Raw genomic sequence first — 13,338 nt, forward strand, 5'->3', positions numbered from 1 at the left:
CTAGATGTGCTTATTTATTTCACTTTTAGCGACTTAATGCACTGTCATTAATTGAAAGTGACTAGACTTTACCACACTGCGGCCAAACAGCTCACTAACAGACCACTCTAAGTTGAACCTTTATAGGCTAGCCTAATTTAATAGGAAACTCATGCAAATGGTCATATTTATTAGGTGGAGAGGGCTCTTACCTGGGGATTCTGAAAGAACACATCCTTGTCTGGTTGGTCAGTGACAGGCCATTATCTTGCTAAATGTACAGTTCATCCCATAAATGTAACAAAATACAGCGTTTTACTTTCATAGGATAAGCAGATATGCAAGTTAGAGAGAGCTGGGAACGTCACACTTTTCCAGGCTTACCAACAAGTGTAAAACACTTTTGAATGTGCTTCCTTTATGTAGGCCCTGTTCAAACCTGGCTTCCCAGAAAAGCCGAACACAAGTGACCAGCGCTAATGCCGGGTCTGAACACACTCCAGGATGGATTCAAATCTGATTGCTCAGCATGCATTCAGTGGTCTGGGACACTTGTGTCCACATTCTCTTTTTAGTCTGAGCATCAATGTGTCCTGGGATGGATTGAGGGAACGACTACTAAACTAACACCGTTGGCTTGTTAACATATATGTTTTTGCGCTATTTATACATTATAACTGAAAAGACATACAGCAGAGGACATTTGCATAGCTTCTATCACTGGGTATGTGTGTGCTACTAACCGACAGTGATCCCCAACAGCTTGCAGAATGATGGAATGGCTTCCTTTGCAGTTGAAATAATCTTCACCAGGCAAATTGACAGCAGAAATGTACTGGACAACAATAGTTTTCATGTAGGCTTTGTGCATGTAATCATAACAGACACCAGTAAAAAATTTGGCAACAAAAAATAACTGGGGACGTGGGTGATTTAGACAATAGTGAGTGGAGATTACGCTGCACTCGGTGCGCCATAAAATGGTGCCTTGTTTTCTTTTTGACACCATATGATATGCAGCCAAAATAAACTGTGTGAGGAATGTGGTTCTTTTTTAGTTTTAAGACAACTGACTTGATCAAGATAGTGATTTGGTGACTTTTGAATTAAAGTGACGTTTACTGCATCGCCATGCTTCAGTGGTGATGGCAAGAACTGCATGCAGCAGTCTTTATTAAAATCAATAAGCACCCAATCATCCTTATGCATGAATCATACATCAATGATAATCAGTAACGGTCTAATTTTTCACGATGATAAAGACGAAGCGGAGGAGGTCAGTTCTGATCACTCAGGATGCATTTGGGCCAGGTGTGAGCTCTAAGAGCTACCCACTTGTGTTCAGATTTCCCAGGATGCTTGTTAATGCCAGGTCTGAGCATAGAAAAGTGCCATACAAGTAAAAACTATTCATGGATCAAAGCTGTTGTAGTGGAATTGTCATTAAGCTTGTGGTCATTAGCCTGCGGAAGTTTGCTTGTCAAGTTATTTGATCAATCAATCAATCTGGGACAGCAGATCCCTTATTTACACACAGTGTATTGGTTGTATTAGCCTGTCAGTAGTCTGAAGTACATGTATGTCTTTACACTCATGTTCTACAGTATGTCAGCCGTGATCGTCCTTTGTGTGTATGGCCTTTTGCTTTAATGATCCTCATAGTTAGTTCACTGAGTTTTATTCTGCTGTGTGGTAAGATTCTGTGTGAGCGTGTGTGCATAGCTCCGCTGTGAACTGGCAGAATGAGTCATGCTGCAGAGCCAGAGTGTGACTGCACCCACCACTGCTGCACACGTGCTCTGTAAATACATACATACACTTGCATGCGCATAGTACACAGAATACAATCACAACACACAAGAGACTTGGAAGAGTGTGCAGTTATCTCTGTCTTTCTCTCTTTGTATTTGTCACTTCCCCCTCATTAGGTAAATGTAGACATCACTCAGTCTCTGTAGCAGCGCTGGCAGCACACACACAAAAACAGACCCCGTCCCCCTGTCCGTTGAATCTTCATGTAGAGTAGGACTTCACATGCTTATGTCAGGTGCACTGAGTAGGAATATTCTCAGTGCATCTTTCAAAAGTACTTGAAGTGGCGATAAATGATCATTTTGATTGAGCATCTATGTTTTTCATTTGCAATGATAGAAAAACCATTAATTTTAGAAAATGTTGCTGTGAACTAAGTTTAGTGGGCTGTTCTGGCCTCCCCTCTACTTCTCCCTTTGTCTTCCCGCTGACCTCTGTCTCCTCTCCTGTCCCTGCTGTGGTGTGGTCAGCAGTGGGCTAGTCTCTGGCTCAGCACCACCCTGGGCTGGCCTCATCTGTCTCTTTCATTAACAGTCACCCCCTTCTCTCCTCCCCTCCCCCCTCTTTTCCTCCTTCTCCTTAATCTCTGACTCTCTCTCGTTTCCTCTGTATTACCCACCGGAGAGTCTAACCTCTCTTTCCTCCCACAGTGTGATCCTGTCTGGGCCTGCATCCAGTATGTGTGTGTGGGTGGGTGTGTGTGTGTCTCAGTGCAGGAGAGAGAGGGACCCACCTTGGCTGGGTCAGACAGACACGCCCCCATAATCACTGCAATGACCCAGCTGCTGCATCGCACTGTGATATCATTGCTGTAACCTTTACTTGTCATTATTGTAACCTTTTTACCTAGCTGTCATTTCCACCACCAGTTACACTTACAAGCCGAGGTCTGGGTAATGCACTGTCAGCTTATGTAGCGCTGAAGGGCATGTTTAAACCGTAGTGGAAGTTGTTCTCACCTTGCTCTATGTCGGCCGCAGCCATATGTTCAGACCAATTGTAAAAGTGTGGGTGGGGTTTAACTTGTTGGTCTGCAAGCATAAAAGACAATTACAGCTTATTACAACTTGGGCCTAATTTTTGTACTCTTGTTTGACCACTCCTCGTGGTCATTATAATTGCACTCAAGTTAATATGTATGTACTGTATAAATGTTTATGCTATATGTGTATAATGTTTAGTGGAACCTTGGATTGCGAGTCTTTTGCAGGACTAGCAAAAATTTTGATTTGATAAACGAGCGAGGTCTCGCAATACGAGTAGTACATACGCTTTGTCTGCCAAGCATCACGTCACAACTGAGCCGATGGTTCTCACACCTCACTCATATAGTTAACATCTGTACTGCAACAATGGCCCCGATGAAGAAAAAATAAAGGTTGAAAAGAAAGGCGGTAAGGAAAAAGAGGTGATTACACTGGAAATTAAAAAGGAAATCATTGAAAAGCATGAACGAGGTATGCGAGTGGCCGCAGGATTTTATAAGGTTTCTTATGGGGACATTCCATTTGATATACAAGTGCCTTGGATTACGAGCACATTGCCTGAACGAATTATACACGCAATCCAAGGTTTCACTGTGTATTGTAGATACAGTATAGTATTATAAACCTAGTAGGACAGTGGTGAAGGGTAGAAGAGTACTTGGTATGTTATCTAATGTCTTCTGATATTTTATGGCACCACAGCCATACTATACTAATACGTCTCTCTCTCCTCTATCCACTCACCCCAACCGGTCAAGGCAGAAGGCTGCCCACCAAGAGCCGGGGTCTGTCCCACGTTTCTTCTATTAAAGGGAGTTTTTCCTCCCCACTGTCATCAAGTGCTTGCTCAAGGAATTTGTTGGTTTTCCATTTAATAGTGTAAGGTCTAGACTTTATGTAAAGTGCCCTAAGACATTTGTTGTTAATTGGCGCTATACAAATAAATTGAATTAATTATACCAAGTTAAATGCTGTTTAAAAAATGTCTGCAGTGACACAAAGTGCCAGATGGTGTCAATATGTCAAAATGTTTATAGCGGTCCATCCAGTAGTTGGGATGTTTCAGTCAAAACCACAAACATCACCTTTCAGGTGACACCAAAGTTATCGGGCTTCATCATCTGGGGACCAAGAATGTGTATGCAAATTTTCATGGCCTATCTAAAATTTGTTGACATATTGTGTATCAGTCTAGACCAAAGTGACTGACCCACTGACCAAGCACCATTGCCATCCATAGCACCATGTCTCTCGTGCTTTTCATTAGCAGATGCTGTGTTAAACTGGTAGATGCTTCCACAAGCAGCAGGAGATAAAGCAAAGGCAAATGGTAATTAGTTATTATACAAACTCTTTGGACCTCCGTCAGCTTTCGTCCTGGTTCAGCTTTCACCTGCCATACTTGTCCTTCATGTGTGTTTTAGTGTTTTCTTATTCAGTGAGAGAGTGGCTTCAGATAAGATAATTTTATTAATCCCCAGGGGACAATTATTTCCTCTCTATATCCAACATTTCAACACCATCTTTGCCGTAAATACTTCTTCATTCAGATACTGTATGTCCACACGTTAATTATCTGATGGGTCATGTTTCACTGTGTTTCTAGACTTCTGCAAGGACTTTTGTAATTACAATATTATAGCTGATGGAAATGATCAGTTTCCTTCCCAAATCGGTCAAGATCAAGTTTAGGTCTTATGGTACTGGGAAATCTCACAGTGTGTGCTGTACTTTTGGAGTTGTTTGTTATGAATAAGGCCTGAGACAGAGCTTCTTTTGAGTGTGGTCTCCAGCAGCAGAGGGAAAAGGGAAATGGGACAGTATTATTGTTGACAGCCGACACATCAAAAGCTATTCACCAGCCCAGTAGTCAATCAGTGGTTGATATTACCCAGAGGGAATCACTTAGATCTTGGAAGCTGTGTTGAACCATCTTAGGGAGTGTTATGTGGAGTTCTCTTTCAAGCCATGAGCTAATATGGTGTCAGCACATAATTATTATTTTTTTGAGCAGTCTATTAAGGGAACGCTTAAGTCAGACATCGGATCTTAATGAACGAATTATTCAAGTTGAAAATCTTTACTAATCTACATTGTATAATTAGTTCAGAACAAAATGACATAACAGTCATCAAGCTATGGAGGCTGGATTCAAAAACACACTAAAAATCCAAGTGAAACACTGAAATCACAGGCTCATCCAAGTTGTTTGACTTTCATCAGGGCAACTCATAATGTGTGTATGGCTCCTGGTGCGTGCGTGCACTCCTGACAACATCTGAACATGCTCCTGATAAGTTGGCAGATGGTGTCCTGGGGGATCTCCTCCCAGACCTTGATCAGGGCATCAGTGAGCTCGTGGACAGTCTGTGGTGGTACTTGGTGGCACCGGATGCATTGATACATAACATCCCAAAGGTGTTCATTTGGATTTAGCTCAGGGGAACGTGAGGGCAAGTCAATGGTATCAAGGCCTTTGTCAACCAGGAACTGCACTCTGACCACATGAGGCTGAGCATTGTCCTGCACCAGGACGCACACAGAGCCCACTGCACCAGTGTAAGGTCTGACAGTTGCTCTGATTCTTTCATCCTGGTACCTCACAGGAGTCAAGGTACCATTGGCTATAACGTGGATGTCTGTGTGGCCCTCCAAGGATATGCCTTCATGCCACCCTCATGGAGTCTGTTTCTAATAGTTTGGTCAGAAACATGCACACCAGTAGCTGCTAGAGGGTCATTCTGTTGGGCTCTTGCAGTGCTCCTCCTGTTACTCTTTGCACAGAGGAGCAGATACTGGTCCTGCTGCTGGGTTGTTGCCCTTCTACAGGCTGGTCCAGCTCTCCTGGTGTAACGGCCGCTCTCCTGGTATCTCCAACATGCTCCTGAGACTGTGCTGAAAGACACATCTATGGATGTGCCATCTTGGAGTAACTACAGTAGACTTATCTGTGCAACCTGACTGGGCTGTAGGTACTGCCTCATGATCCCAGTAGTGACAAGGACACTATCAAAACACAAAACCTGAGAAGAATCAGTCAGGAAGGATCAGGAGAGAGCATTTGTCTGTGGCCACCACATGCAAAATTAGTCCTTTTTTTTTTTTTTTTAATTGTCTTGCTTTTGCTTCTTCATTGCACCATTTGTCACTTTCATTTGCACCCAAGCAGGTGAAACTGATTCACAATAATTTGTGCTTCCTAAATGGAGAGGATAGCCCTGAAGTTTAACTGACTTGGCTTTAAACTGTGATGATCAAGTGTTCCCTTAATTTTTAGAGCAGTTTATATTATGCTAGTTTTGTGTCTCAGTGTCTCTCAGTGATACTATTTGAGAACCTGTGGGAAACTATGAAGACTTAATGAAGTTAATTTCAGCACAGTAGCCGAGCAGGCTGTCCATCTTGAGGGCAATATTCTGTCCCCTGGTTGAAGCGTCTGTAGACTAACTACAGAGGCATCAAACTGAAGGTAGCTGCCACTGTGATGATTAGCATGCACTTTTAGCATATTATTAATGTATTTTTTTTCCCGACACACTCTGTGAAATCCAAAATGCTGGGACTTAATTGAAGTAACACAGCAGCTCCTTGTGTTAACCAAAGCTGGTGTGAGGAAGCCTTTTTAAGTCTGATTCGCCTGGAGGCTTCAGGTCTTGGAAGAGAACAAGTGGGCGTTCGTTTGCTCATCAAGCTGTGTTATGCAGGGTTTTTTGAAACTCACCAAAGGAAAGACGCATTGAACTTTCACTCTTCAGCACAATTAAGCAGCCTCACCCCTTTTAAACTTGAGACAAGACTAATTATGTATATGTTTTTGTGTGTGTGTGTGTGTGTGTGTGAGAGAGAGAGAGAGAAGGGGGGGTCAATGTTTGCACATTTTTCTTGCACACATTTGTCTGAGTGGGTTTAAGTATGAAGGAGTGTGTTCTGTTGAAATCAGATTTGTTCGTTCCAGTCAGTGTGTTCTGTAGTGCTGAACATACTTCAGGTATGTGCTCAGTAGCTGATCAATGAATATCCATTATTATTTACATGCTATATATTGCCTTACTTGTCATAGGTCCACACCTTGCTAATTTGCCAAAGTGAGAATCTACAGTTTCTCCCTCTGTGTCACTGAAAATTTTGGGCCACCTCAGTGGCTCTTTGATTTGAGCACTTACCTTTGGAACCATTTTTAGCAGTGCTATGCTTTGTCACCCAGTGGGGTCACATCTGATTTCCCCCCGTTTTTTCTCTCCCTTCGTTTTTTTTTTTTTTTTTGCCTGGTGTCTTTGTTTGTCAGGAACAAAGCCAGGTGTACAACCCACTGTCCTCAAAAAAAGCAACAGTGAACAAAGGAAAATGGCCTTTCCCTGCTGTCACTCTGGAGACATGCCTACACAATCCCAGCACACACTTCATTCACCAAGCCTCTGTAGTCAATTCCTCATTTAATATCACTGGAAATAAATCACCACAGTAATGCCTCCTCATTTGATTTAGGGGTATTTGATTATGCCTTATTGCAGAGTCATTTGAGCTGAGCTAAATTATTAATCACCATCAGCCTATTGTTTTTCTAGTCTTTCTGTCCTCCCACCACCCATTCTGTGTTAATTGGAATTATTCAAACCTGGGGAGTGACAGCGTGGTTTGTATGCATGATGGGATTCATAGCAAGCTATCATAAAATGCTCTTAAATGAGCTATAAGTTCACCTAAACTGTTTATCCACGTGCAGGAGCAAGGCTCTAGCGATGGTAACAGAAGAATCTCAGCAACTATTAAATAGATTGCTATGAACTTATGTGCCCATATCTATGGTGCCCCGAGGATGAATCCTAATGACTTTGGTGAGCCCAGACTTAGCTTCTTGTGCCACGAGCATGTCAGTAGTTTTCCCTTAGCCAGTGAAATAACTCGACATCTAATAGATCAGCATTTAATAGATTGTAACTTTTGCACTGACATGTTTACGGTTCCCAGACAGCGTATTCTAATGATGTTGGTGATCCTGTTACTATGAGGTTGACATTTGTGGTTTTGAGTGAAATATATTGAGAACTATTGGATGGATTGTTATGAAATTTGGGACAAATTTTTATGGCAGAAAGGCACAAAAGTGTGTGGATAATTCTTTTTCTCTTTCCACATACAATAGTTATGCCCATCTTGGGATGAACTGTAAATAACTTGGGTGACTATGGTGATCTTCTGACTTTTCATTTAGCACCAGTAACAGGTCCATAGGTCCGTACTTTGATTTATGACCAATTAACTGTGAAACTAGTAACATACCCATCTGCCTCAGCTGTACTTTGTTTTTAGTACTAATTAGTAGACAGCATGCTAACATGCTACACTAAGATGAGGAACATACTCATTAACTGCTAAACATCAGCTTGTTAGCATTCCTGAAATTCACTTAAACTTTATACTGTATTCTTATGATCACTAATTGTCTGATAAAATACAGGCTAATGAACAGCAGCAGTGAGGTGATGGACCTGGTTTGCTCTGTTACTAAGCAGGACCACGATAGCAAAGGTCAGCGTGGGTTATGTCCTGCTGTGTGGCTGTAGCAGAAATGTGTGTGTGTGTGATCCCTGAGGCAAGCTATACTGGGCCTATGTGACAGAAACTGAAATGATAGAATATGAATTTCATTTACCATAATGTATGCTGACAGATGGAAACAAGACCCTGTATATTCTAAATGTTAAATTAGCATCTTGACCACACTCCAGTCTGTGATTGTTAGACTTTTTCATCAGTGGAATCAAACTTTAGGTTCAACCATTAGAGATTACACTTGAGCAGAGACATCTGTCATTATTTCACTTAAGGGCACTTAGAATTGCATACTATCTTTAATGAAGACTGACCTCATGGTCTTCTGGTCACAGGAGGTTGCCACTTGAACTATACAGTCTGCCTGCCTCTACTCAAATCATAGCTTCTGTCTTACTGTATGCCTGTAATCTTTGGTGTGGTTAGAGACCTAAAATTATAGGCTGGTGTAAAGTAATATTACACTATAAAGCTAGGCATAGCAACAGTGCTGCATTATTGCATACACTGATCAGCCATAGCATTCTGACCACTGGCAGGTGAAGTGAATAACACTGACTATCTATTACAGTGGCACCTGTCAGTGTGTGGGCTATATTAGACAGTAAGTGAACATTCAGTCCTCAAAGTTGATGTGTTGGAAGCAGGAGAAATGGGTAAGTGTAAGGATCTGAGTGACTTTGACAAGGGCCAACCTGTGATGGTGAGATGACTGGGTCAGAGCATCTCCCAGTCTGCAGGTCTTGGTGGGTGTTGTTGGTCTGTAGTGGTTAGTACCTACCAACAGTGTCTAAGGAAGGACAAATGGTGAACTGGAGACAGGGTCATGGACGCCCATGGCTCACTGATGATGAGGTTGACCTACTGTAGATTAAACTTTTAACTTCCATTTGTACTTTTCAAAAGATTAAATTTGAATCTTTGTTAAAATGGTTGAAAATGAGAAATACTGTACATTGGTCTCTATGAAGAGAAAGAGTCAGGGGCTGTAGTGGTGATATCACACCTAGAGTGGTGAGGCTGTTGGATTTGTCTAAACAATTCTCTCTAACTCGTCCTCACGACCAGTTTTCACTTCTTTTACATAAGTTTTTCACTGAATTGTAGACACATCTGTGCTCTTCCTGACAGTAGAACTGTGGAAGTAAATGGATTCACAGAAGATGCACAGTGAGCTGCAGAGTGACACGAGTGTCAACCAACTGTCACGTTGTCTCCTATGTAAACAGTATTAGGCAGGTGGTCATAATGTTATGGCTGATCGGTGTAAAGCCTGAGCTGAAGTTGACTTCTCCAGCTTCAGATGGGTTTTTTCCCACTCCAGGTCCTTGCAGTGCCTCTCTGCAGGTCCCTTGGCCCTTAGCTCTCTTCTCCTCATATCCTGTTCTCAACTCTGCTACCTGTCACTCCTTTTTTCCCTCCTTCCATCTCTTTTGGGCTAGAGTCTCTTTTTAATCTTTTTCTTCCACTATGGCCATCTTTGACTTCTGCACTCTTTTTCCACAGATGTCTTCCATCTCGATCCTGCTTATATATCCTCTGACACTCCTTATCCTTCGTGCCCTGTCTCAGCTGTGTGTGTGAGAGAGAGGATCTCACAGAGACACTTAGAAACACACCCTCACACACCTGTCTTCCTACAGTGTGCCCTATTGCAGGGCAGCAGTGTTCTGTACTGTACTGTAGGATGTGTGTGTGTGAGTGAGTGAGTGTGAGTGAGTGCAGCTGCTTTTGGCCATCCAGGCTGCCTCCTCGTTTTCAGCTTCATTTCCCCCTCTAATGAAGATTCAGAGGCAGTGCAGCTACTGGCACAGGGCAGGAGAGGAAGGAGGGATGAGGAGGAAGCGATGACAGCAGAAAGAGAAGAGGCAGAAATGAGAATCAGTGGGAGGGGAGGGAGGGGAAAGAGAAGAGTCGATTTAGGGAGAAAAAGCATGGGAGAATCCTGATGAGGGGAGAGAAAGGAGAAAGGCAAGGAGGAAAGGGGAAAGGAGAGAGCATGAGTGGGGAAGAGAGGAGAGCTACAACAGAGGAACAGAGAGAGAAGGGTGACAAGTTTTTTTGATAAAGATGACTAGAAAGAAACCAGCCCTCTCCTTCTCTCTCTCTCTCTCTCCTAATTAGCCCTGCGGCTGTGATGAATGGCATAGCACTTAGGACCCGATCGGCGAGCCGACCTTGTCATGTGTGTTGATGGGGTGGGGTGACTCTACAGCCCCCTCCCACCTCTGTGTCTCTCTTACCTATTGTACCACCTCCCGTGGAAGCAGATGCTGCTAATATCTAGGTGTGTTTGTGTGCATATATGTGTGTGTGTATGCTCACTTGTCCAGGTTTGTGTGTAGGCACCTTGTCCTCCAGCATCACTTTACAGTCCAGCGCAAGCATTTTGAATTGTGCACTTAGCCATGCACACACACACACACACACACACACACACACACACATACCTGCCTTACTTTATTCTGCATGTAGTGAAATTTCTTTTGTAATAATATCACATGTCACATTCATATCAGCTATAAGACAACTAGGGCTTTGGTAGATCATCTCCTGTTATCTTGAATCTGTGTCTGAGCTATCCTAAATGTTATCCTCTGTGAATTCAAGACCTTAAAACTGTGCTTACCTTTTTTTTTTTAACCTTTAGAAGTCTTAAATGTCGTGCTTTTTGTTGGTGGACTACTTTTCCACTGAGAAACCTCATTTTTGGTTCAAATAGCTTTTCTTTTGTTTTTCCTGTTAGGAATTTGTGTGAGCTTTTTGGATTAAAAAGCTTAGAAATGTGTTACATTAAACCATATTTCCAGTTTATTGTCGCTTAATATTTTTATAGATGTGCCCCTCAGTCCTATTTCTAATAGTAAGATTGTACTCGGTAGTTATTTGCTGAGATCAAGGAACGCAGCAAGAATCTCAAAGAAAACGTCTGACTTGGCAAGAGATGAGCAAAGCCCAGAAGCAGTTGGCTGTTTAACTGATATAATCATTTATACTAAGTGATTTATCAGTTAAGAACAACAAACAGTCTCTGGTTCCAGCTGCTTCAATATAAGGATTTCTCTGCCTTTCTCTGTTTATCATTGTAAAATACATTTTTTTAGGTTTTGTACTGTTGGAGGGCTTTTTTTACTGTTTAATTTTTTAAACAATTCATTCAGACTGAGAGATTAGAATTAAAATGAATATTAGTTGCAGCCCTACACAAACAATCAATCAGGAAAGTTGTAAACAAACCCTGAGGCCAAACGTCTTTAGAAGAGAAATGAAGGTGAAATATACTATTATCATTCAAACACTAAACCATCCAGTTGTCCTTTAGCCATCAGGTCTACTGGATCATTTCTGACATTTTAGCTGTGGTTTAGATCGTCTGTTGCAATTTTTACAGCCTGATTGTAGATTGTTGACAAATCAGTCTCAATTCAGCATCCACTTACCTGCTTGTTAGAGAGCTTTTGACTGTATTTGATGGTCTTCATTCATCAGCACATGAATTGTCCTGGTACTTCTAGAATTTGTTCTCATGTTGGCTTAAAAGCTTGAAGAAACTCCTTGGCAGTGTCTGAAATCACTCCCTGGCATTCATTCACTATTCCATATGTACATTAAAAGACGCCAAGTAATTGAGCAGTAAATTGAGATTTCAGACACTTCTAAACATCATTTTGCTGCTTCATTGATAACTGTATTGTTTTACAATTACAGTGTGGAATTGTTAGCAGAAAAAGCAGTGTCCGTGGCATCTACACGGCTCTTTCCATTGTGTGGTGGGAATTTTTGAGGGCATTATGTAGTGCCTACATTTTACATTAAAGTATAGTGATTTCTGACACAGCCTCAAAGTACTCCGATAATTACATAGTGCTTAAACAATAACACTTCTGTTGCAACTGACCAAACTAAATCTGTGGATGAGGAGTGTTTGATACCGTCAAAAGCTCCAGAACAAGCCAGCCTAGGCTTTGGACTCATTTTTGCCCTGCTGTGATGTTGCAACATTCCCAGAACTCAGAAAGTACCCTGAATACACTGGTTTCATAATTGATACAAGCAATAGCCAAACCTTTGAAAATAAGACCTGTGGTGTAATAAGATGAAATTATACTTTGCTGAAACCTTTATCCCTGTGTGAGAACAATGGAGACAGGCAACAAATGTTCCCTGTGGAGCAGATTGAAGGGTTCAATATGTATGTGTATTTGGATATAGTCAAGTCTTGTTATTGACATGTTCTCTTAAGTGTGTGCGATTAGGATAGCTAGAAGCAGACTGAGATGTTTTAGACCTGGACCCCAGACCCTAGTCCTTGTTTCCATCAGTCAGTCATGGCATGTGTTTCATGATGCTGTGGCGTGTTTCCCCTGCAGAGCAAAAAGAACTGGCGGGCTGCAGTAGATCTGACTGGCCGGCTGCTGACAGTTCATGGTCAGGGATATGGAAAGGCTGGCCAGCAAACCTCCCACACCACCGACTCACTGCAGGTAGGATGCCAGTGACTCTTCTCTTCATCCATTCATCTGTCTTTGTGTTTCTGTTGGTGGTAGAAAGGATTGACGTTGAGCCTTTAACTACAAGATAATGTGATAATTCCCCAAAGGCATTTGAAAATTAAATACATTTAGCACCTACCTTAATTGTAAATCTACCTAATAAAATGTGTATGTATTTGAAAAATGATGTAATGAAATGTCACTGGTATTGTTTAAGCATTTCAGTGAGTTTTTAACATTGTTATTTTAGTCTCGAGCAAAGTTATTGCATAGTTTTCTGATTTATAACACAAATTATGATATACTGTCTAAATACTTTAGCTTAACTTGGAGTAATATAGTAACCTAAATTTATATTAGGATATTTGATTGAACAATGACAAAATGCTTGCTGCTCACAAAGGCATATCAAGTATCAGGATCCCAGATTTCCCCGTTCTTCCTGTTAATCCCGCACTTTTGTCTTAAAGCTTCAGTTTTTTTCAGCAGCTTTTAAAACTGGAACTGGGTTCTTT

The 13,338-nt window shown here is 41.7% G+C and overlaps 1 protein-coding gene across 5 annotated transcripts in view; it reads left to right on the plus strand.

Moving 5' to 3' along the window:
- Positions 1-13,338, plus strand: part of trappc12 (trafficking protein particle complex subunit 12) — a 41,583-nt gene that overhangs the window by 12,072 nt on the left and 16,173 nt on the right. For all 5 annotated transcript variants that reach the window (XM_020608774.1, XM_020608773.1, XM_020608778.1 and 2 more), the window contains one exon: positions 12,701-12,814. In XM_020608774.1, the coding sequence (XP_020464430.1) occupies positions 12,701-12,814 (114 nt within the window). The remainder of the gene's footprint in view (positions 1-12,700; positions 12,815-13,338) is intronic.

This window comes from Monopterus albus, unplaced genomic scaffold (assembly GCF_001952655.1).
Source record: "Monopterus albus unplaced genomic scaffold, M_albus_1.0 scaffold94.1, whole genome shotgun sequence".
In the NCBI taxonomy this organism is placed as follows: Eukaryota; Metazoa; Chordata; class Actinopteri; order Synbranchiformes; family Synbranchidae; genus Monopterus; species Monopterus albus.